We start from the raw sequence: 25242 nt of genomic DNA, 5'->3' as shown, positions 1-25242 counted from the left end.
TATAAATAAAATTGAATTGATCTGAATTGATTACTTAATTTTAGAAGTAACTAAGTTAGATTACAAGTTATTTTATTAGTCACATTTAACATCTGCTGTCATCTTCTGCCATAAAGTGATTCAGATGTTTCTGTGTCCTTTTATGTGTAATGTCTTTGCTTATATTGGTAAATAGAGTGCAGACAGCATGATTTATGAAGGGTTTATATAAAATGTAGAATTAACCTGTTTTTTAACAATCTTTAGGAGTCTGTGTTATTGTACCTACATTAGATGTTAGATTCAACTCATTGTCATCGTGCGCACAAGGCACACAACGAAATAATGGTTCCAGATCACTCAGCCAGAGACCGACGCTACCGTTAGGCAATGTGGTTTAAGTGTCTTGCCCAAGGACACAATGCAGCGCAGGTACAGGGGCTCAAACCTGCAACCTTCCGGCTGCAAGGAGTAAAAATGATTTCCAGGTGTATCAGAGCTCGTCTTCATCTCTTCTTTTTTCTGTCTCTGCTCAGTTTTGATATACATCAGCTGGGTGCCATTCAAGGTGATCTCAACTTCCAAGACAACTCCAGAATAAAGTTTGTGATCATGGACTCCACCTTCAGGGTCAGCTTTGATGTCAAGATTCCTATCATGAGGTATGCACTCTCTCGATCTTCTAGCAGTCTAATCAGCTGTGAATCAGAAGCTGTTTCACCACAGGTTTCCCAGGAAACCGAAGCACGATCCATTTCTCCAGAGGAATGAGAGCTGAGCCAGACCTACTAATGTTCAGAACTTTAGGACAGGACCTCTGGTGGTATTGATTAGTGGTGTATTTTAGTGTTTCTCAAGCAATTTACAACCTTTTAAAACCTTTAGAATTTATTCACTGATCGTGGAGAAGATTACCTGCAGGAATCGTTTTTCAAGCTTCAGGTCCTCTCATAAACCAGCGTTTACTTCTTGAAAGTTAACTGATAATCCTGATTGCTGTGGACTTTCAGCCCACGGAGCACAGAAACGAAGATGAAGGAAACATCTTCAGAAAGTTTCTGAAATGTGTACAAACTTTTGGTGGAAAGAGTTTCACTGAGTATCAATCTGCTGCTGTCTCAGATCTGTACCTGAACCCTGTATGAAGAGCAGGAGCCTGAGGTGTGCTTAGGTTACATCTAAAAGTGACACAAGAATCAAATTACTTCTAATAATCCCATCTGTAATGCAACAACCTGACATCTATAAATATTAAATTAACTAATGGTTCCTGCGTGCATTTGCCTTCAGAGTTTAGAGTCCAGTGCAGAGTCGTGTTTAAAGTCCAGCTTGCTCTGTGAGAGGTCTGACTGAATAAAGAGAGAGAGAACAGCTGTGGGGGCTTCTTTTCACTCTCAGATCATTTAGAGCAGAACAGAACCTGTGATATAAAGCTCAGGCTTGGACAACAGCAGGAGTATTGCAGTGTTTAAGTACCAGAGTGTAGCGATGGTGGGTTGCAGTGATGGTGGGTTGCACCTCCTCCATCACTCATACAAAGGGTCTTGGACACTTCTGTGCTCAGCCATGGGTCTGTGCTCTGGCCCTCGCACCAACCTCCATACCTTTGGGAACAGAGCCTTCGGTGTGGCAGCCCCCACCCTCTGGAACTGTCTCCCTTCTGAGCTTCGCGACACCCCATCACTGGACTCTTTTAAGAAACTTCAGAAAACTCACCTGTTCAAAAAGGCTTTTAATCTCTAGTTTATTTATTTATTTACTTATTTTTCGATTTTGTTTATTTACTTTGTTTATTTACACTCTGTACAGCATCCATGAGTTTCTTGAAAAATAAATCTAAGTTGTTGTTGTTGTTGTTGTTGTTATTATTATTATTATTATTATTATTATTATTATTATTATTATTCCATTTCTCTGTTCTCCATTATTCTGTCCTCCTCCTCTGCTGTCAGTCTTCACCTGTGGGATGCCCTCGCTCTCTCCCGTACTCATTTTCTGGTGTGGTAGGATACAAAGATCCCATCCAGCTGTCAGAGGGTGAATATCATGGCCACAGATAACTTGATGTACCAACTCTCTTCAAATTAAATGAATGTTTCTGGAAATGTACATAACAGCAGCTTTAGAGATGTTGTCTTGTGCTACTCAGTGCATGAGTTAACTCTGTGAATCTCTTGTCATTGTTACAAGAACAACGAAATTAAAAGTGCCATCAGTCGGTGCCTAAAAATAAATAAATAAATAAAAATAATAACCATAATAATACTAAGCATTTACACGTAAAATAACAAATAAGTAACAAATAACATTCTCACATACATCCTACATGTCGATTTTGTGGTTTGTTTAACATTGCATTTAGTTTAGTTATTGCTGTGGGGTAGAAAGTGTCTCTGAGTCGGTTCGTTTTTGTTCTTAATGCTCTGGATCTTCTACCTGAAGGCAACAGTGCAAACAAAGAGTGTCCGGGGTGAGAAGTGTCTTTTGTGATGTTTTGTGCTTTTTTAACACAGTGGTTGCTATGCAAGTCCTCCAGTGAGGGGAGAGGGCAGCCGATGATTTTTTGGGCTGTATTTACAACCCTTTGGAGAGCTTTTCTTTGAGCCGCAGTACTGCTGTTATACCATGCACCAATACAGTATGTTAGTACGCTCTCTATGGAGCACTTGTAGAAGGATACCAGCAGATTTTGCTTGATATTGTTCCTCTTGAGAACCCTCAGGAAGTACATTCTTTGCTGGGCCTTTTTTGTCAGCTCAAAGATGTTTGTGCTCCAGGTGAGGCCCTGCTCAATGTGAACCCCCAGGAAACTGAAGTCAGCCACCCTCTCCACACAGACTCCCCCAATGGTCAGTGGTGTAATGTCCGTTTTGTTCCTCCTGAAGTCTATTACAAGCTCTTTTGTCTTTGAGGTGTTGAGGAGCAGATTGTTCTCCCTGCACCACACTAGCAGCCGCTCCACCTCACCCCTGTAAGCGGACTCGTCGCCTCCTGAGATGAGCCCCACCACTGTGGTATCATCAGCAAACTTGATGATGGTGTTGCTGTGGTAGGCAGGGGTGCAGTCATGTGTGTACAGAGAATAGAGCAGGGGACTGAGCACACAGCCCTGTGGAGAGCCAGTACTGAGGCTGAGGGCAGTGGATATGTGTTTTCCCACCCTAACTCTCTGCTGTCAGCCGGTCAGGAAGCTCATAATCCACGTGCAGGTGGAGTGAGGAAGACCCAGATTCCCCAGTTTGTTCACCAGTCTGTGAGGGAGGATAGTATTAAAAGCAGAGCTGTAGTCCACGAAGAGCATCTGCACATAGCTCCCCTGCTGTTCCAGGTGTTGCAGTGCAGCATGGAGGGCTGTGGTTACCGCATCCTCTCTGGACCTGTTGGCTCTGTAAGCAAACTTGTGTGGGTCAAAGCCAGGAGGGAGAAGTGCTGTGATGTGACCCCGGACCAGTTTTTCAAAACACTTCATCACCACCGGGTTTAGTGCCACTGGCCGGTAATTGTTGAGGCTTGAGATGTGAGGTTTCTTGGGTAGGGGGACTATGGTGGAGGATTTCAGACAGGATGGGACGGTGGACAGAGCCAGGGACTTATTGAAGAGCCTGGTGAAGACTCCAGCCAGCTGGTCAGCGCAGTCCTTCAGAACACTTCCAGGGACACCGTCAGGTCTGGCGGCCTTCCTTGGGTTAACGGCCCACAGTGTGCGCCTCACCTCGTGCTCCTCTACAACGAGGGTTGCGGTGTTGTGGGTCGCTTGGTGTAGTGTGGCTGCCTCTGTTGGCTTCACCTCGAAGCGAGAAAAAAAGCGGTTCAACTCGTTCAGCGAGGCATCACTTTCCGCAGCTGCAAGGTTGGCCCTGTAGTTGGTGAGATGCTGGATTCCCTGCCACACCTGCCTGCTGTTGTTACTGTCAACATAGCCCTCTATCCTCCTCCTCTAATCAGATTTAGCCACTCTGATGCCTCTCTTCAGGTTAGCTCGGGCCGTTCTGTAGACGGTCCTGTCCCCAGACCTGAAGGCAATATTCCTAGCCTTTAGCAGTAGCTGGATCTCTCGAGTCATCCAGGGCTTCTGGTTGGGGAAGACCCGGATGCGTTTTTCCACAGCTACAGTATCTATGCAGTTCTTGATGTAGCACAATACACTGTCTGTGAATACCTCCAGGTCCTGGTGCTCAAAAACATCCCAGTTTGTCCTGTTGAAACAGTCCTGCAGCTGCTGTGAGGCATCCTCTGGCCAGGATTTGATGGGTCTTGTGATGATTGGGGCAGTTTTCCTGAGGGGGGCATAAGCAGGGATTAAATGCAGGGACAGGTGATCGGACTGACCCAGGTGTGGAAGTGGTCTAGCCCTATAGCCTTGCTTAATGATCGAGTAGACTTTGTCCAGTGTTAGCTCCTCTTGTAGCACACTTTACATGCTGGTGGAAACTAGGGAGCACTGTATTCAGGTCTGCATGGTTGAAGTCCCCCGCTATGATGTGCACAGCTTCTGGATAGATGCTCTGCAGATGGCTAATGCTACCATGCTGATTTGGCATTTGCGTCCAGTGGTATGTAAACAGCGGTCACCATCACTACTGTAAACTCTCTGGGGAGGTATATGGTCTGCATTTAACAGTCACAAACTCCAAGTCTGGGGAACAATGGCTGATCACAGTCGCTGTGTTTGTACAACAGGTGTTGTTCAGGTACACACAGAGCCCCCCCCTCCTCAGCTCTTACCAGAGTCTTCAGTTCTGTCATGGCGCTGTACTGTGTAGCCTGCCAGCTCGATGGTAGAGTCCGGTACAAAAGGATGCAGCCAGGTCTCGGTGATTAGCAGAATACAGCTGTCCTTCACCACACTGTGAGATACTGCCTGTAGCCTCAGTTCATCTATCTTGTTGGCAAGGGATCTGGCATTTGAGAGAAACAGGCTGGGTAGCGGTGGTTTGTGTGGTTGTCTCCGTAGCCTAGCTAGCGCGCCGGCCCTGCAGCCCCTCTTCTGCCTTCTCTCTCTGCGCCGCCGATGCCTCCTTGCTGGTAGGATGGTGATCCACGGCAAGCCAGGACTCCTCGCTATCTCCACCGGTATATCAAATAAGCGTTGGAACTCGGCTGTAACGCCTTGTTCATAGCAGGCGCCAATCGTCAGGAGATCGTCACGACTATATATGTTGTTTGTCTGACATGAAGCGTACGGAACACAAATCAACACGTACACTAACAACGAAACACAGCACCGACCGAGAGAGCAATGAGCCGCTGCAACTATGTGCGCCGCCATCTTGAACTTATTTCAATCATTCAACAAATCTTAATTATTATGACATTTATTTTTTCTTTTGTATGACATTCACTTTAGTGATGACTGAATTTTAACCCAAAGCTAATATTTGAATTTTCCTCACGCTCCAGCAGCTCTGCGTCTAGTCTGAACTCTAATGATATCCAAGTGCAGGTTTACAAAGAGCGTTTGATGGGTTTTATTCTTCAGCAGGTTCAGAATGGGACTTTTAGCATTGTGAAAAATTGAAGCTTCCTCTCAGGCTGAGACGATTCACCAAAGAAAGCACTTTGCTTTTAAAGTGAAACGTGTACGCATAAAGACTCATTCACACCAAGGAGCCCTGCTCTGAAAACATGAAGCTGGATTTAAGAAAGAAGTCGTTAAAGTCTTAGAGCATGTGTGACATCATTGGGGTGGTTGGTGTGTTACTGCTAATAGACTTACATTATTTTGTGTTAGCTGAAATTTACTAGGACTGAGTTATTGTGTAGATCGTATCCAGTGAACATCTGTTCTGCCAGCTTGCTGCCCCCTTGCCCCCCAACTGCTTTTTAGCTTCCTTGGTTTCCACTGAGCTATGCAAGTCTTTTAGAAGCAACCAACCCACCAACTGCGCCAGTGATGTCGTGGTCTGTACTGGCACAAGGTGGCGCTACACATGCTCTAAAAACTTTACCACTCCTCCAGCTTCATGGATGTGTTAAATCTGTGACAGTTTAATCAGCCTGACTGACTGATTCTCCATCTTTGCTCTACAGTGAGTTCAAACTTACAATTGCAGCTGAAAATGTGAACGCCAACATGGAAGTGAGTCTAACCCGCAGTGCACAAGGACGCCTGGCTATCGATATGCCAGTTTGTGAAGCCCTGGCTGGGAAATTTTTGCCAATCACAAATGGGTAACACGAAGTTTTGGGCACAGACAGGTCCAGATTCTGGGTCTGCATTAACCTGATGATGACGGTTTTTTCCTCTCCTTTGTTTTAGAAATGAGTGGCCAAGGATTGGAACAGAGCGTTTCCCTCAAATCTTCAGTTTCTTGGTTTGTTTCCTTCTGATTAATTCAGAGCTGTGGTCTGCAAAAACAAACCCTAACGGTGGTTACCTGCAGATGCTGTGATCAGTCTCCCAGCTCTGCCTTTGAAAAAAAGCACTTTAAATTTGGCTGACTTCATTCTCACCTCCGTGTGCTCCTCTGGACTTTCCAGCATGGCTGCTCTTTGTAAATCTCTACCAGGAGGTCCCATTTTCACCATGGACCTCAAACCAGTGCAGATCACAAACTGGTGTTTCAAACTGACCTGACCTTCATGCTGAGGACCGTTGCTGGTGATGGGGTCAGGTGGGGCCTTTTTAAGTGAGGAATGCAGAGGAGGCACAGATTAAAGTGCTCACCTGGATGATGTCCAGAGGTGCAGGTAGCTACAGTTCTGGGTCACGCCCACTGTGGTGTGCAGTCTCTGAAATGGAGAGAATAATAATGGTAGTGGTAGATTTTTATCAAGTATTTTAATTAAACTCCTATAATCAGTGAGCCTGTCTCGGCTCTTTGACCTGTGTGTGTCTGCCTCTGTGCAGTTCTGCCGTGCAGTGAGCTGGTTCGTCCTGCCTGCTGTCAAAGGAATGCTGGACACCACTCCGATGACCACAGAGGTGTCCCCAGACTTTGGCATTGCTATAGACTACACTCTGACCAGAGATGTGCAAATGAGGGCCACCGGCCTCGATTTGTCTTTCAAGGTGAGAAGACGCTGCAGGTCTGAATCACACTGCTGCTGCATGATTGCCTTCTCTGAGTAAATCCTGTGTTTGTGCCAGGGTCTGGTTTACAGGCCAGCAGACAACATCAATCCACCAAATCCTGGTGTGGAGCTAGCTTTCAATGAAAATACCCGCATGGCTTATGTGGGTGTCTCAGACTTCCTGTTCAACAGCGCTGCCACTGCCTTCTACAGCGCAGGAGCTTTGGTGAAACAAGTTGAGTATCTAGTTTTAAAAACAGTCCCAATTATGAGAAAAGTCTTTTAAAGTGCATCTAAGGATCATACTCAGGAGGCAGCAGGTGAAACAGTTAAACATCATAACCCTGTGTCAGATTGTGAGGACCCAAAATGCAGACAACAAACGTTTATTTAGACGAGGCAGGTCCTCACAGATCCAACAGCAGAGGGAACACAGCCAAATTTATGACATAGAATAGAATAGAATAGAATAGAATGCCTTTATTGTCATTATACAGGATGTACAATGAGATTGGAGGGCCACTCCTGTTCAGTGCCATGTACAGAAAATCAAACTCTCTAAAATAAAAATATTATAAAAATATTATAATCTAGTATGATCAATATAATCAAGAGATATACAGAAATAAACAATGTGTAAAATATACAAAAAATAGAATGTATAAAAATATATACATACATACCTACATTGGTGCATCTGTACATTGTAAGAAAAGTAAATATGTGTATACATATAATAATGAAGATGATGAATATTGCACTTGGTGAATGAATATTGCACTAGTGAATGAATACTGGATATTACACAATATAGGAATGTCAGATATTGTTCAGTATGAATAATATAATATTGCACAGTTACAGTGGGTGAGTGTGTGAGTTCAGGGTGGTGATTGCTCTGGCGAAGAAAACTGTTCTTGAGTCTGTTTGTTCTGGCTTTGATGCACCTGTAGCGCCTGCCAGAGGGCAGCAGGTCAAACAGGTCAAAGCCAGGGTGTGAGCTGTCCTTGATGATGTTCCTGGCTCTGCTGATGCAGCGGAGGTGTAGATGTCCATCAGGGAGGGGAGAGGGCAGCCACGATTCTTTGTGCTGTCTTGACTACCCTCTGAAGCCTGACCCTGTCTGCCTCAGTGCAGCTGCCGTACCATACTGTGATACAGTACGTCAGCAGGCTCTCAATGGATGAGCGGTAGAAGGTCAGCAGCAGGTTTGAGTCCAAGTTGTTCTTCCTGAGGACCCTCAGGAAGTGAAGTCGCTGCTGAGCCTTCTTGATAACAGCTGTGATATTATCTGACCAAGAAAGATCAGCAGAGATGAGGACACCAAGAAACCTGAAGGTGTGGACCCTCTCCACACGCTCGCCGTTGATGTAGAGGGGAGCTGGGTCAGTCCTGTGCTTCCTGAAGTCGATGATGATCTCTTTGGTTTTCATGGTGTTCAGTACCAGGTTGTTCTCTGAACACCAGGCTGTCAACTTCAAGACCTCCTCTCTGTAAGCTGCCTCATCTCCCTTTGAGATGAGTCCGACCACTGTGGTGTCATCAGCAAATTTGACGATGAGGTTGTTATTGTGGGCCGGACTGCAGTCATGGTTGTAGAGGCAGTACAGGAGGGGGCTCAGCACACAGCCCTGTGGGGAGCCAGTGCTCAGTGTGCGGGTGGAGGAGAGATGGGGGCCAAGTCTCACAGTCTGGGGCCGGTTGGTTAAGAAGTCCTTGATCCAGGAACATGTGAGAGGGGGGAGGCCCAGGGTGTGCAGTTTGGTGGTGAGAATGTCCGGGATGATTGTGTTGAACGCTGAGCTGTAATCCACAAAGAGCATGCGAGCGTAGCTCTGCTGCTGCTCCAAGTGGCTCAACACAGAGGGGAGAGCTACAGCGATGGCGTCCTCTGTGGATCTGTTTGCACGATATGCAAACTGATGGGTGTCGAAAGTGGGGGGCAGATGGTCTTTGATGTGCTGGAGAACCAGCCTCTCAAAGCACTTCATGATTACCGGTGTGAGGGCCACAGGGCGGTAATCATTTAGACTGGTGACAGATGACCTTTTGGGGACGGGGATGATTGTGGCAAAGAGCTTTAAATTAACAGGTGGGGAAAACAAGGCACAGGTGAGCACAACCAAACTAACGAGACAACAGAGCACCACAATAAAGCAGGAAGTAAGAAGACGTTACACCATCGACCACAGAAACAGAGATCTAACAGACGGGGGGGACACAGGAGGGCAGGAAACGTGGAACTCAGGGAATAACCCATAAACAGTTAGCTATAATAGATGATGTCATAGATGACGGTGACTATTTTCTGTTTTCCTAAGACATTGAAATGATTACAGTGTCATCTGCATACATCAGGTTATTACTGAGCTCCAAATGAGCAGGACAAAGAACATAAGCAAAAACATACCAAATAAACTGGACTAAATTGTCAAACTCAAAATGCTGGGTCAAAAACCCAGAACCACGACAACCCAAAGAGTTCAAAGAACATTCATCAGTCCAAAGAAAAACTAAAGAAAATGACCTCTCCCTTCTTCTCTCCTTCTCACAGCTCGACATAAAGGCTCTGAAGCGTTTTTTAAGGTTTCGTCAGTTTTTCACGGTGAGTAAAACTACAAAACCACACTTCTATAACTGTCACTTCCAGCCCAGCTGGATCGATGTAGCACCAATTATAAACAACAGTAACCTAAAGGCAGGACAGTAAGCTAAAGCCCTTCAACATGAGAGAGAATCCCACAAATTTAACCATCCACTGTGAGAAGTAAGTAAGTAAACTTCATTTATATAGCACCTGTCCACAGCTAAAATCACAAATAGCTTTATAATGTGCAAGTAAAGAAATACAAATACCTGATAAAACAATAAGTAAAACATTTAACTAAAAGCTTTGATAAAAGTGTCTTAAGCTGCTTTTTAAAAGAATCAACAGAATCGGCCACACAGGGGCAGGCATTCCACAGCCTGAGGGCTACTACCTGAAAGGACAGGTCACCCCGAGTTTTAAACCAGATCTTAAGCCACAGACTTTTCCGTACTCTCACCCGAGGTTCTGAGCAATCCGAGGAGATACGAAAATGTGGCGCGGAGGGCAGCATGCCACTGATTGGCCAGGGAGTGTGGTCACTAGTGGAGTCATGAGAGTGACTCCTTCACCAGAATCAAGCGTGCCATTTTTAAAAACCCGACTAGGCACGCAAAGCACCGGTTTAATGCCCAGACTGACAGTTTTGCAACATGAGAGCCATCTGAAACACACACATATTATTTTACATGCATATTATAACCCTAGAATCAGCACCTCTAAGTCTGAGGCCATGGTCCTCAGCCGGAAAAGGGTGGAGTGCCCTCTCCAGCTCAGGAACAAGTTCCTGCCCCAGGTGGAGGAGTTCAAGTATCTCGGGGTCTTGTTCACGAGTGATGGGAGAAGGGAACGGGAGATCAACAGATGGATCGGGGCTGCTTCTGCAGTGATGCGGACGCTGCATCGGTCTGTCGTGGTGAAGAGGGAGCTGAGTGTAAAAGCGAAGCTCTCGATTTATCAGTCGATCTACGTTCCTACCCTCACCTATGGTCACGAGCTTTGGGTAGTGACCGAAAGAATAAGATCGCGAATACAAGCGGCAGAAATGAGTTTCCTTCGAAGGGTGGCTGGCCTCTCCCTTAGAGATAAGGTGAGGAGTGCAGCCATCCGGGAGGGGCTCAGAGTAGAGCCGCTGCTCCTCCACATCGAGAGGAGCCAGTTGAGGTGGCTCAGGCATCTGATTAGGATGCCTCCTGGCCGCCTCTTGGGTGAGGTGTTCCGGGCATGTCCCACCAAAATTCAAACAGTTTCTGAAAGCTGAGAAACTGCACTTCACAACCAATATAGGGTATTACTGTGGTTTTATTACAGTAATTGTTGCCCTAAGTCTGCTAACGGCGGCACTTTTGAAGTACAATTATGACATGTTCGGAGGTAGGCTATAGGGTTATAGTTAACAATGATAACCTGCATGTGTGATGGTGCCCTTCTGTTTCCTGTCAAAAGCCTCTCTGCAGGCATTCTGGACCAGCTGGAGACAAGTGACAGCAGATATATTAACACAAGTAAAAAGAGTGTTACAATAATCTAAACGAGAGGAAATAAAAGCATGAATAATCATCTCTAGATCAGATTTGGATAATATTGCCCTCACCTTAGAAATATTCCTCAAATGATAAAAGCAACTTTTTACCAAATGTCTTGAATGTCTGTCCAGAGATATTGACTGGTCAAACAGAACACTAATGTTTCTGAAGCTGGGCTGGGAGGAGGAGCCCACAGAACCAAGGTGCTGCTTGATCCAAGAAACTTTCTGATCCAGAGCAATGATCAGAGTTTCAGTCTTACTAGAATTTAACTGAAGGCAGTTTTGTAGCTGGCCAGTCCTTAATACAAGAGACGCAGTTACATAAGTCATCAAGCTTGTGTAATTTTGAATCACTGAAGAAACAGTACAGTTGAGTGTCATCAGCATACAAATGGTAAGACACCTTATTAAAATTACTGATAATCTTACCAAGAGGGCTGATGTATAAGAGGAGCAAACTGGGGCCTAAGACTGAACCTTGAGGAACGCCATGCAGGAGGGAGTGACTTTAGAGACATGGAAAAGGTTCTGTTGCTTAGATGGGTGTTTGTGTATGTGTGTGGGTGTGATGTTTGCTGCTGTCTTTGGTGTGTGTGTGTGTGTGTGTGTGTGTTGTGTGTGTGTGTGTGTTTGTGTGGTGTGTGTGTGTGGACCATTAAGGCCTGGGTCTGTTCATCCTGAGCCTTGGCACCTGTGGGACACGGTTGTGTGTATGTGTGTATATGTACAGTGGGTACTGAAAGTATTCAGACCCCTTTAAATTTTTCACTCTGTTTCGTTGCAGCTGTTTGCTAAAATCAAAAAAGTTCATTTTATTTCTCATTAATGTTCACTCAGCACCCCATCATGACAGAAAAAACAGAAATGTAGAAATTTTGGCAAATTTATTAAAAAAGAGAGTCTCAAATATCACATAGCCATAAGTAATCAGACCCTTTGCTGTGACACTCATATTTAACTGACATGCTGTCCATTTCTTCTGATTCTCCTTAAGATGGTTCGACTCCTTCATTGGAGTCCAGCTGTGTTTAATTAAACTGATTGGACTTAATTAGGAAAGGCACACACCTGTCTATATAAGACGTCACAGCTCACAGTGCATGTCAGAGCAAATGAGAAACATGAGGTCGAAGGAACTGCCCGAGGAGCTCAGAGACAGAATTGTGGCACAGATCTGACCAAGGTTGCAAAAGAGTTTCTGTAGCACTCAAGGTTCCTCAGAGCACAGTGGCCTCCATAATCCTTAAATGGAAGAAGTTTGGGATGAGCAGACCTCTTCCTAGACCTGGCCGTCCAGCCAAACTGAGCAATTTTGAAATATACCAGAAGCATGCTGTAGAGCCAACACTAGCAATGTCCCCTGGAGGTGGCTTTACACTTGCCCTGAAATCATCTACCTTTTTTTTTTTTTTTTTTTTTTTTTTTTTTACAAAAAAGAGGAAGCACTTGGAGACATTTGGAAGGAAGAACTCCCTTTTAGCAAGAACAAACACACTGTCTGTGTCATGAACTGCAGGCAAGGCAAAGGACCCCAAAGTAGGACTCCAAAGTGAGAGCTTAACTTAAATCCAGACTTTATTGCGAGAGTGGTGAACAGAAGGCGGGGCTGGAATGGACCAAAGGCACAAACTTCAGAATAACTAAACTTGACTCAAAATGACTTGACTAGACTTACTTGACATGAAATACCATGTCCATTAAGTCAATATGAATATGAATCTGGAAGCTGGACACACAGCAAAGAACTGATGACAACAATGAAAACTACAACAAAAAGCAGACAAATACACCAGGGCTAGTAAGGGGAAGAAGACTTTATTTGTCATTATATGTAAACATTTAACAAAAAATGCTGTTCCAGAACACCCATCCAAGAAAAGGCAAGGCAAAGTTTATTTCTATAGCACATTGGTCAATGGAAATTGTTTTTAAAGTCCTGTATAGATCATCAAAACATGGAATAGTCCCTAAAAATAAAAAATAAATAATAAAATAAATAATAAAAATAGTCCTTAAAAGTCTTAAAAAGACAACAAACACAACCACACAAACATAGGGAGATAAGTGTCCTGCAGCCTTGCTGCTGTCATGAGAGGTGCTGTCATTACAAAAGATGGAAACATAGCAAATACAATAGGGCAGGGTAAGCGAGGAGAAAAAAAAACATCTCATACTTTGCCCCATACCAGGGCAATATATGAGGTTCAAAAAATGTCTGCATAGCATAGAGCACAAATGCACATTCAAAGCTGGGAAAAGCAGTAGAAAGGGTAGGGGGAAGTGGAAGCTAAGGGTAGGTTGGGCGGGGAGGGAAGGGAAGGCAAGGTGAAGTGAGCCGGCTGAGGCGAGTGAGTCCAGGATACTGTGGAGCCTTCCAGCTGTCCTTGACTAAACAGTTCCTGATAAGAGTGGAATAATGTTCATCAGTAACCAGGTCCCTAGGATACCAGTTCACACAGGTCACAAGAGACGGGATAGGCGTGGGAAGAGCATCTGTTTACATAACTCCAGGAGAGAATGAGATTTCCCAGGTGTCCCAAGGCCAGGTAGGGGGGCCAAATTCCAGATAAATACAATTGTTTTGATACAAGCGGTTACTGATAACTTTGCTGACAGCCTTAACAGTCTCAATGGGCACTATCAATGGCGAAAACTCCAATAAACCGAATTTCATGGTTCCATTCTCGCCGCCACTCAGGAACAACATTTCTCCAAGAGTCTGAGTTTGTAAATGGTAAATGGACTAGTTCTTATATAGCGCTTTTCTACTCAGTATGAGCACTCAAAGCGCTTATACAGCCTGTTTGCATTCACCCATGCACTCCCATTCATACAAGCACTTCCATTGTTACGAAGCTAAGTGCTTTTTTAATTAACTAGCACTCACACGCATTCATACTCCGACAGAACGGTCGGAGAGCAACTTGGGGTTAAGTATCTTGCCCAAGGATACATTGGCATGTAGCCTGGAGTAGCCAGGATTTGAACCGCTGACCTTCCGATCAGCAGGTGACCTGCTCTACCTACTGAGCTACAGCCACCCCACTGTACTGTTCTGCACATACCCCACTTCAAACTCCCACAGTAAATCAGGTATCCCCCATGTCCAATCAGAAGAGATCCTGTTATCCATGATCTTTGTCGGGTTTGTTCCACTCAGGTAGACAGTTTTCCTGTACCCAGTCTCCTTGTGGAGAAAAATGTGATTGCACTGAGAGACCAGCTGACCAGATCCATAATCTCAATTTCCATGTGTAGAGGGAGGCTCTTAAAGCACAGCGGAGCAGCAAAGCAGGATAAAATATAAGGGTAGGGAGAGGAGGAAAAAGGCGTGCGCCTCAGTCGAGAGCCAGAAGAGAGAGAAACACATAGCTGGGGATCACTGCTGAACATAATTACAAAGATGAGACAAGGGGAAGCAAAACTAAACACTAAGTGCACAAGACAAAAGACTGTCAAAATAAAACATGAAGTAAAATGAGGAAACAAGGACTTGATACATAAGGAGGCAAGCACACAAAGAGATGAAAACATAACTAACAGCCCCTAAATTGTAATTTTGAGAACACCACCACCACCACCACGTCACTACAGTCAGGCAACATTCAACAACAGTAGATTTCTGGAATATCAACAATTGAGGTCCATCATACAGGCAAGATTTAATTTAAATGATCTGAAATTGGAAATGCCTGTATGGGTAACAGAATTTCTGAATCTCTGTATCTCTAAATTGTTATCAAAAATATACAAGCTGTTGTTAAAAATTGATTCAATTTCCCTCCAAACTAAAAAATAGGAATGGGATCTTTCTATCAACCCAGATGAAAACTTTTGGACACATATATGTTTAAACACTTTCAAAATAAATAAAAGTCCAAATTTACAACTTCTGACTAGTGAACTTGGTTTGATCCATTTTGAAACATATTGCAATCTACTGGCTAAGGAGTAGTGATAAAAATCTGGTAGCTCTAGACCACCACTGTACAGGACAACAAATGTTCCAAATGGGCCTCAGACACTCAAACATATGCACCCAGTGTTCAGGCGACCATGCTGAGAATTACACTGCTCAAAAAAATAAAGGGAACACTCAAATAACACATCCTTCTTTTTTTTTTTCTTTTTTTTCTTCCTGCTCTCGGTGGAGATGGACACATTTTTCTCTTCTCCCCTGTCTTCGCTATCTACCCCTGCTTTTTGCTGCTTCGCTGCTTAGAGCGTCCCTTTACACATCCCCGAACTGGAAATTAAACTACGGATCTGGTCAGCTGGTCTCTCAACACTGTTGATGATCAAATTCTCATCACGAGGAGATTGGGAGAAGGGGAACCCTCTTTCCTCTGGTCCGACTACACACCCAGCTGGCTATGTTATGGATTCCTGTGGGGATGGAAGATAATGTTCCTGGCTGCACTGTGTGAACGTGGTATTTATATTGATACCAGGATTTTTTTCCCAAATTGGACCTGGGGATACCTGGTTTCCAGGCAGCTGTTCAGGCCCTAGTAAGGCTGCCTATGAGGGATGCAGAAACAGTACGAACTCAATCAGACTCAGTAGAGCTGAATCGAAATGGATTACATCTGGAGGACTGTTGGAGTCTCTGTTCTGCGTGGCGGAGAAGAACCAATTCGGATGATTGGACTTCTGAGAGGTAACCAGAAACTGTAAGGTCTGTCAGCAGATAGTTATGACGGCCTGAACCAAAACAATTGCAGTATTATGAATTTGGCTCCCAGACGGCCTTGGATGCTGTCTGTCTAAATCGCCTCTTGGAGATGTTTGTAAACAGATGCTCTTCCCCCCACCCCCTCCTCGCCCCGTGTTGTGACCTGTATGAACTGGTATCCTGGCAACCAAGGCTGACTGTACCATCTTATCATGAACTGCTGGTCTGGAAGCCGTGTGACCATCACAGTATCCTGCTCGTCTCCACTGGCCAGAGGTGGGAAGTAACGAAGTACAAATACTTCATTACTGTACTTAAGTAGATTTTTCAGGTATCTGTACTTTACTTAAGTATTTATTTTTCTGACTACTTTTTACTTTTACTCCCTACATTTTTACACAAGTATCTGTACTTTCTACTTCTTACATTTTCAAACAGACTCGTTACTTTTTAACACGTCAGAGAGAAGTTTGCATTTCCGGTCAGTGCGCCGTCACAAATCAAACGATCTGAGCCTAAACGGAGGAATAATAACACATAAGAGACAATCGTACTGGCGTATCCTCCATCACCGGCTTATCGGGTACAAAGGGATTAAATACGCAAACCCATATAATTAATGTATCATTTATAGCGCTATAATCGGGCCGGACCGAGTCCGTAAGTTGCGCTGCGGCACATAAACAGCTTAGCTAGCGCTACTGAAGAGGAGCGAGCATGAAGGGAGTAACGTGTGGCAGGTAAATGCAACGTTTCTAAATGCTCAACAAATATCAGCAAACACACGAAGTGTGTGCAGTTTGTCACACAGTGTGTCTGCTAGCTAAAAGAAGAGCTGCTGTATTTCAGGGAGAGCAAAGAGAGAGAAGTTCACTCAGAGATGGAGAAAGAGGACAGGAGAGGAAGAAGAGAGGTTAGAATTAAAGGTAAGGACTGGAAAACAAACTTAAGTATGCTGACGTTGTGTAATTCAAAGATTCTATGAAAATACTGCAGTTTAGGTTAGCTTGTTGTACTGTATTTACAGTAAAGCTCTGTGTTGGTGCACAGAGGCTGTGTTCATGGTCAGAGTTACAGGTTACATCAGTGCAGCAGAGATGAGTTTGAATCAAAGCTGCTGATGCTGAGATTCATTCACTGAATCCAACATTTCTACAGCCTGTATGCTGTCAGTGTAGGGGATGGAGATCAGCTCAGAGAGCTCTGAAATAATTCCCACCTGCTTTAAAAAGTCCATCATAGTCCCAAAGAAACCACACCCCAGCAGCCCCAATGACTTCAGGCCCATAGCGCTCACCTCTGTGGTGATGAAATGTTTTTAGAGACTCATCAAGACATTCATCACCTCCTCACTGCCCACCACCCTCGACCCACTACAGTTCGCATACCAGCCAGACAGATCCACAGATGACGCCATATCCTTCCTCCTCCATAAGACCCTTTCACACATAGACACTGGTAAGGGGAACTATGTGAGAGTGCTGTTTGTAGATTACAGCTCAGCATTCAACACCATAGTTCCCTCCCGGCTGGTCTCTAAGCTGCTGGACCTGGGCCTGGGCCCATCCCTGTGCAGGTGGGTTCACAGCTTCCTGACCAGCAGACCACAGGTGGTACGAGTGGGTCACCTCACCTCATCCTCCCTCATCCTCAACACCGGATCCCCCCAAGGCCGTGTGCGCAGCCCTCTGCTGTACTCACTGTACACCCATGACTGCGAGGCCACGTCAGAGTCCAACGTCATCATCAAGTTTGCTGACGACACTGCTGTTGTGGGACTGATCTCCCACAATGAGGAGACAGCCTACAGGAGAGAGGTCTCCCGCCTGGAGAACTGGTGCCAGGAGAACCACCTCCTGCTCAACGTCAGCAAAACGAAGGAACTGATCGTGGACTTCAGCAGGAAGCAGCAGAGGGACTACCATCCACTTGTCATCAGTGGTGCTGAGGTGAAAAGAGTGGACACTTTCAAATACTTGGGAGTGACCATCTCACAGGACCTGTCCTGGACTCATCACATTAACGTCACTGTGAAGAAGGCCAGACAGCGTCTCTACCTCCTCAGGCGGCTGAGAGACTTCAAGCTCCCACTCAAGGTGCTCAGGAACTTTTACACCTGCACCATCGAGAGCATCATGCGTGGGAGCATCACCACCTGGATGGGAAACTGCACCAAGCAGGACTTCATGGCCCTAAAAAGGGTGGTTCGTTCAGCTGAACGGACCATCAGAACCACCCTCCCCAACCTGCAGGACATTTACACCAAGCAGTGCAGGCTGAGGGCCATGAAGATCCTAAAACAGCCCAGCCACCCCGGACACTCTCTCTTCTCCCTGCTCCCATCAGGCCGGCGTTACCGCTGCCTGAGGGCTAAGACTGAAAGGTTGAAGAAGAGTTTTTACCCACAAGCCATCCGTCTGCTCAACTCTGAGCCCTAACTGGACCATTATTGCACAGTGTAAATATTATAATTTATAAAAGTGTGTATAGTGTATAGTATATAGAGTATAGTGTATAGTGTGAATTACTTTTTTTTATTTTTATTCTTCTTATTTATATGTGTGTGTATATATGGTTGCAGGTACAAAATACATTTCACTGTTCATTGTACTGTGTATAACTGTGCATGTGACAAATAAACACTATCTTATCTTATCTAATACTGGGTTACATCTTTGTGAGTTCACTTCATCCACACAGAGCAGTAAACCTCAGAGCAGCAGCAGCAGGTCAGCTGATCACAGCCTGCAGACCAACATCATTTACTGGAGCTCACAATAGAAAGTTGTGATTCTTCTCCCCATGCAGAGCCACTACAGCTGATCTTAGGGTTCCTCCACCTTCTGAATCCCACTGTAACCCCTGAGTATCCTCATGTTGGTGTTTAGGTGGAGGCACAGTCACCCTCTACTATGGAGGACACAGAGAACAGAGCTGTGTTTAAATTCACTTTAACAGTTTGTGTCCTACAGAACAGATTCAAGCTGAGAGCATTCATTAGGATTCAAATTTAGATTGGAATAATGTTTGTATTCTCGTGTAATATTATTTTATATTATTACAATAATATATAATGAGGTTCGGTTAGTTTTACACAAAAATAGCAGGTAGAAACGTCCTCCAAAGAACTACTTTTACTTTCTTACTTTGAGTACATTTCAGAGCCTGTACTTTTTTACTTTTACTCGAGTAGAGAAGTTGAACCAGTACTTGACTTTTACTAAAGTATTTTTAACATAAGTACTTGTACTTCTACTTAAGTACAGAATGTCAGTACTTTTGCCACCTCTGCCACTGGCAGCCCCTCCCCTACCCACCCTAGTGCTCTCCAGGCTTTAAATGTGCTGCTGCTTTGCTGAGCTGTTTTTTTGGAACCTGGTAAGGTGTTCATAATGAACACAGTACCAGATGATTTTTTTGAACCTACCTATCCCAGTGTATCTCTTTCTGTTTTCCTGCTAAAGGTAGCGCCAGTAAAATGGCTGCACAACCTCAGACACCTGCCCCCCCCCCCCCCCCCCCCTTCCCCCCTGTTTGTTTGTGTGTTTGTATTTCACTTGGATGGGTGTTCTGGAACGCAAATTTCGTTATATGTTTACATATAATGACAAATAAAGTCTTCTTCAATCTTGAATCTTGAATCTAGATCTGAATGAATGAAATATTCTCATTGAATACTTTGTTCTGTACAAAGTTGAATGTGCTGACAACAAAAACCCACAAAAAAATCCTCAATGGAATCAAATTTATTAACCAATGGAGGCCTGGATTTGGAGTCACACACAAAATTAAAGTGGAAAAACACACTACAGGCTGATCCAACTTTGATGTAATGTCCTTAAAACAAGTCAAAATGAGGCTCAGTATTGTGTGTGTGTGGCCTCCACGTGCCTGTATGACCTCCCTACAATGCCTGGGCATGCTCCTGATGAGGTGGCGGATGGTCTCCTGAGGGATCTCCTCCCAGACCTGGACTAAAGTATCTGCCAACTCCTGGACAGACTGTGGTGCAATGTGACGTTGGTGGATGGAGCGAGACATGATGTCCCAGATGTGCTCAATCGGATTCAGGTCTGGGGAACGGGTGGGCCAGTCCATAGCTTCAATGCCTTCATCTTGCAGGAACTGCTGACACACTCCAGCCACATGAGGTCTAGCATTGTCCTGCATTAGGAGAAACCCAGGGCCAACCGCACCAGCATATGGTCTCACAAGGGGTCTGAGGATCTCATCTCGGTACCTAATGGCAGTCATGCTACCTCTGGCGAGCACATGGAGGGCTGTGCGGCCCTCCAAAGAAATGCCACCCCACACCATTACTGACCCACTGCCAAACCGGTCATGCCGAAGGATGTTGCAGGCAGCAGATCGCACTCCATGGCGTTTCCAGACTCTGTCACGTCTGTCACATGTGCTCAGTGTGAACCTGCTTTCATCTGTGAAGAGCACAGGGCGCCAGTGGCGAATTTGCCAATCCTGGTGTTCTCTGGCAAATGCCAAGCGTCCTGCATGGTGTTGTGTTTAAGTGTTCCCTTTATTTTTTTGAGCAGTGTATTTGCATGCTATATGGTCTTGTACGCCTGTTCAAAGGTTCTGGCAGAAGATATGTGAAGAATTATCCACATGGTTTAATTGCGATATCCCAGCATCACCAAAACTGTGCATCTTAGGTGATGTAAGTGAATTAGATATGGAAGCAAATATATCACATTTAGTTCTTACTGCCTTATGCACGCTAAGAAAACTATCCTCATGAATTGGAAATCAAAAACTGATTTATCTATTACTCACTATAGGAATTTACTTTTCGATCACATTAGTCTGGAAAGAATGTCTGCCAACTCAAAAATACCAATTGGACTAATTTGATTATCTCCGGTCCCCACTGATCAATTCCATTATGCAGTGGGGGTGATTGGCTGTAGTCTCATCTCATCATGGGCCTGGCGGGTAGCTGGGGGTGGGCCGGGGGGGATTTGGGTGTCTGATGGCTCTTGGACTGGAGGACTGTGGCTGCTGTTTTGTGGTGTCTGTGTGCAGGCCCTGGTTGTTGGTGGTGGGGGCTTGGATGGAAGCTCTCATGGTCTTGTGGTGTGGGGACTGTTATGGTGGGTGCTGCTCCGGCCATCCCCTGCAGCCTCCGCTGCTCTGGCGGTGGCTGTCTGGGCTCTTGCCCGTTGACCATGGGGGCTCTGTCTGGGGTCTCCCTCCTTCCTCCTCTGGGGTGTGCGCATGGTTGCCATTGGGATGTGTGGCCTCAGGTCTTCTGAGCTTCTGAGCTTGGGCCTGGGTCCCCTGAGTCTTTCCCTGCTTGCCCGAGCATCTGGATGGGGGTGGTTGCAGTTTTTTGCCCTCATTGAGGACGTTCCATGACAGAGGAATATACACACACACATTACTACAAACTACAGCTATACTGTATGTATGTGTGTATGTGTATATGCATGTGTATATATAGGTGAATGTGTATGTATGTGCATCTATCTCTCTTCTATTATTATTTTTGGTAACACTTTCTTCTAAGGCCCGCCCTTAGGCCGTAACTATCCTGTAAGTAAATTTTAGTTATGTGGAATTACGCCGTAATTATTTTTAATTATGCCGTAATTATTTTTAATTATGCTGTAATTATTTTTACTAAGGCTGAATTATTTTTAATTATGCCATAATTTTAAATTACGCCGTAATTATTTGTAGCCCCTTAACTGGCAAGGGCCCGGTGACGGGCCGTTTGTAGTCCCTTTTATATGGCAGGCTAGACCCTCCCATTTTTATTGACACGTCATTCGGCCAATCATGTAACTGGCTGCACCAAATCACCTGACAAAGCTACGTGACGCCCTCTGAGTATTATTGGCTCTGGGAAACCCATTTCTTAACATGATTGGCCGAATGAGGTGTCAGTCAAAATGGGCGGGTCTAGCCTGCTATATAAATGCACTTCATTCGGCCCGCGGACCAGACGCAGCCGATTAATAGGCTATGAAATGGGTTGTTCAGAGCCAATAATGACCAGAAGGCGTTATGTAGTTTTTGTCAGGTGATTTTTTTGCTGCCAGTTAAGGGGTTAATAAGGCTGAATTGATTTCACTTGTAAATAAGCTACATATGCATGTGCTGATATTGGAATGTTGTATTTATTTTGACTGTTTGAACTTAATGTAAATAAAAAAAGATTAGACTTAGCTCCAAATTATGATGGTATTGCAAGTAGACTGGAAATAAAACACATTGAATAGTAAAACATCTGCCATGAACCACGACATGATAAATACCATGTTATATTGTAAGCATGTAACATGGTTTTTTGACTATATTAAAATTAGAGGCTTTTCAGGTTAATAACTGTTAAATTATGTATAACTTAAATGTACTACAGGGTATATCCCTGTAAAATATTGACTGCCTTAGTCACATAATTAGGGCCCTATTCAAAATAGTACAGCCTTAGTCAAAATAATTACGGTGTAATTAAAAATAATTCAGCCTTAGTAAAAATAATTACGACATAATTAAAAAATAATTACAGCGTAATTCCATATAACTAAAATTTACTTACAGGATAGTTACGGCCTAAGGGCGGGCCTTAAAAGAAAGCGTTACCTTATTTTTTTCTCTGTTCTCTCCCTTTTTTGGCTTCTTTCTTTCTCTTTTTCTTCCTGCCTGTCAGATCTGGCAAGAGTAAATAAAATAAAATTTAAACATTGACAAGAATAGCCTATAGAAAACTTAGAGAGCTCTTCTTGTAAAAGCAAATATGTTTGGTACAACAATGCATTCGGACCATCATTCTGATTGTAAAAACTGCCAGACATGACAGGCCAAAAATAAATAAATGTCTTTGATCAGAAAAGATAAAACTTTTTAAAGATTTTCAAAAACTGATTTACAAACTCTGCCACTTCAGTTTGATATTTTGGGGGATCACAGTTCATCCTTGTACCCAGTCATAAACACACCAGATAAAAATGTAATACCCACAGAAACATTTTCAGAATCACACGTTTTGAGTTTTTTTCTTGCATTTAATTTCAGATTTTTAAGATAGAAGTGCTTTCGTTACTGTTTCTATAGGAACCGTGGCATTTGAGAGAGGCTGTTGATGCTGAAATAAAACTCACTGAGGCACCGAGCTTCAGCATCTCTGAAAGTGAAGGAGTCACCATCAACCTGAGAGCTAAACTACAAGATTCTGCCTCAGGGACCAGGGCGCCTGGAAAGCTCCTCGCTGTATCTATGGTAACACACACACAGCTCACCATGGCAACATTTACTGTACGTCACACTGAAGGTTCACACTCGTGTCTCTGTGCAGAGGTGTGCGGTCAGTATGAAAGTTTCTATTGATGGAACTCATCTGTTTCTTCCTTACGATAAAGTCAGGTACACGCACATGCACACACACACGCACACATACAAACACTCACACGCACATATGCGGGCACACACATGAACAGGACATTTTTGTCTCTCTGAAGCTTTTTCCTCTCTTCCAGCTGTAAAATACAAACCCGCAATGTTGTCAGAGATGTTCTGGTAAGAAGCTGTTTGTATTTTCCTCTCTGACTGATATAATACTGACTCATGTAAACTGACCTTAATGAAACTTTGGTGGCTCCGTCAGTAACACTCATTATGTTGTTGCTGAGCAGGTGAAGATTGTGAAAAATAAAGTGAACAAGAAGATCAGTGACTTCCTGGAGGGTGAGCAGCATCAGGACATCAGTTTAATCACAGAGTTCATGAAACTGCAGGATCAGGTGGGAATGTGAGCTCACACCTTTAACACCTGTGTGCAGGTTATTTTAAGGATGGAGTAAAGATTCCTCTCCCTGAAGGGATGATCTTCACTCAGCAAATGATCACATATCATGATGTAAGTCTGTCACTACTACCTGTTATCACCTGCTGGTAACTCCAGGGCTGTGGGGCGTAGTGGTGATGCAGCACCCCCCGCTGAGCGGTTTAACATTAAGTTAATAAAATGGTTTTATGTTGTATGCTGTGCAAACTGGATGTGTTCAAGTACCCTACAATGTCCCACAGCTCTGACTGCTACTCAGCTCTACCTGATACTACTACTGGTTGTTACCTGTTATTGCTCTGACCTGATCTAGCTGCACTTGCTGTGTGCAGGGCTTTGTGGTGCTGGGAGGAGACCTATCCTTCACTGCAGCTGGGAGGCAGGGAATGGTGAACATGGCGAGGGGACCCGGCAAATAAACAGCAGGGATCTCAAATGTGCATGAGCAGCTTCATCTGTCAGCTAAATGTAACCAGTTCTGCTTATTGTATCAACTGTCTGTGTGTAATCTTCACTTCAAACAGTTTAAACCATCAGAGTACAAATACTGCATGTACTACATAGACAGCCTGTTCTTCTTCTTTGTCTGCAATAAAGTTTCAGCATCACAGAGACTCAGGTGTTTATTGATCAGCCAATAAGAGCCCAGCTTCACTTGCAGAGGTGGCAAAAGAACTGAAATTCTGTACTTAAGTAGAAGTACAAGTACTTGTGTTAAAAAAAATACTCTGGTAAAAGTTGAAGTACTGGTTCAACTTCTTTACTGCATAAAGTAAAAAAGTACAGGCTCTGAAATGTACTCAAAGTAAGAAAGTAAAAGTAGCTCTTTGGAGGACGTTTCTACCTGCTATTTTTGTCATGATCCTGGGCCGGTGGCCCAGCGTTTTGAGTTCTTTTGTGTAGCTTTCTTTTGTTGTACTTTTCAGGTTGTTTTCTTGGTGTTTCTTTTAGTTTCTCTGTTGTTTGAGTGTGCGGTTTAGTTTCCTTGTGTTTTCATTTTGTAATGTTGCCTTTGTTAAGTTTTCTGTGTTTAGGTTATCTGTTATGTTTAGTCAGTTCCTGTTTTATTTTGACAGTCTCGTGTTCCTTGTGCTTTGTGTTTAGTTTTGCTTCCCCTTTGTCATTAGTCTCATTCATTTCACCTGTTGTTCCCAGTTGTTTCCCCTCACCCCTCGTTTCCTTTGTGTATTTAAGTCTCAGTGTTGTTTAGTTTAGTGTTCAGGTCCTCGTCAGTTTTTGCCTGTGTGTTTTGTCTTTGAGTTTTTGAGTTTCTAGTTCCTGCTTTCAAGTTTCAAGTTTTGTAATCATTGCAGTTATCAATAAACTGCCCACTAAACCTGCTCTCACTGTGTCCTGCACTGGGGTCCTCCCTGCCTTGCCAGCACGCAGCCGTGACAATTTTTTGTAAAGCTAACTGAACCTCATTATATATTATTGTAATAATATAAAATAATATTAAATGAGAATACAAATGTTATTCCAATCTAAATTTTAATCCTAATGAGTGCACTCAGCTTGAAACTGTTATGTAGGACACAAACTGTGAAAGGGAATTTAACCACAGCTCTGTTCTCTGTGTCCTCCATAGTAGAGGGTGACTGTGCCTCCACCTAAACACCAACATGAGGATACTCAGGGGTTACAGTGGGATTCAG

The 25242-nt window shown here is 44.1% G+C and overlaps 1 protein-coding gene across 1 annotated transcript; it reads left to right on the top strand.

The window, feature by feature from the left end:
• The first annotated feature begins 4723 nt into the window (after nt 1–4723).
• LOC115784238 (phospholipid transfer protein-like) lies at nt 4724–24006 on the top strand. The gene is made up of 11 exons (XM_030735386.1): nt 4724–4767; nt 6010–6150; nt 6239–6293; nt 6830–6991; nt 7070–7228; nt 22858–23022; nt 23099–23166; nt 23280–23319; nt 23436–23487; nt 23583–23659; nt 23920–24006. Exons 1-11 carry the CDS (start codon nt 4724–4726, stop codon nt 24004–24006), a joined length of 1050 nt encoding a protein of 349 aa, XP_030591246.1.
• Nucleotides 24007–25242: the final 1236 nt, after the last annotated feature.

This window comes from Archocentrus centrarchus, chromosome 8, assembly GCF_007364275.1.
Source record: "Archocentrus centrarchus isolate MPI-CPG fArcCen1 chromosome 8, fArcCen1, whole genome shotgun sequence".
Classification (NCBI taxonomy): domain Eukaryota; kingdom Metazoa; phylum Chordata; class Actinopteri; order Cichliformes; family Cichlidae; genus Archocentrus; species Archocentrus centrarchus.
The sequence above is the reverse complement of the archived record's forward strand: the minus strand, read 5'-3'. Positions and strand labels throughout refer to the sequence as shown.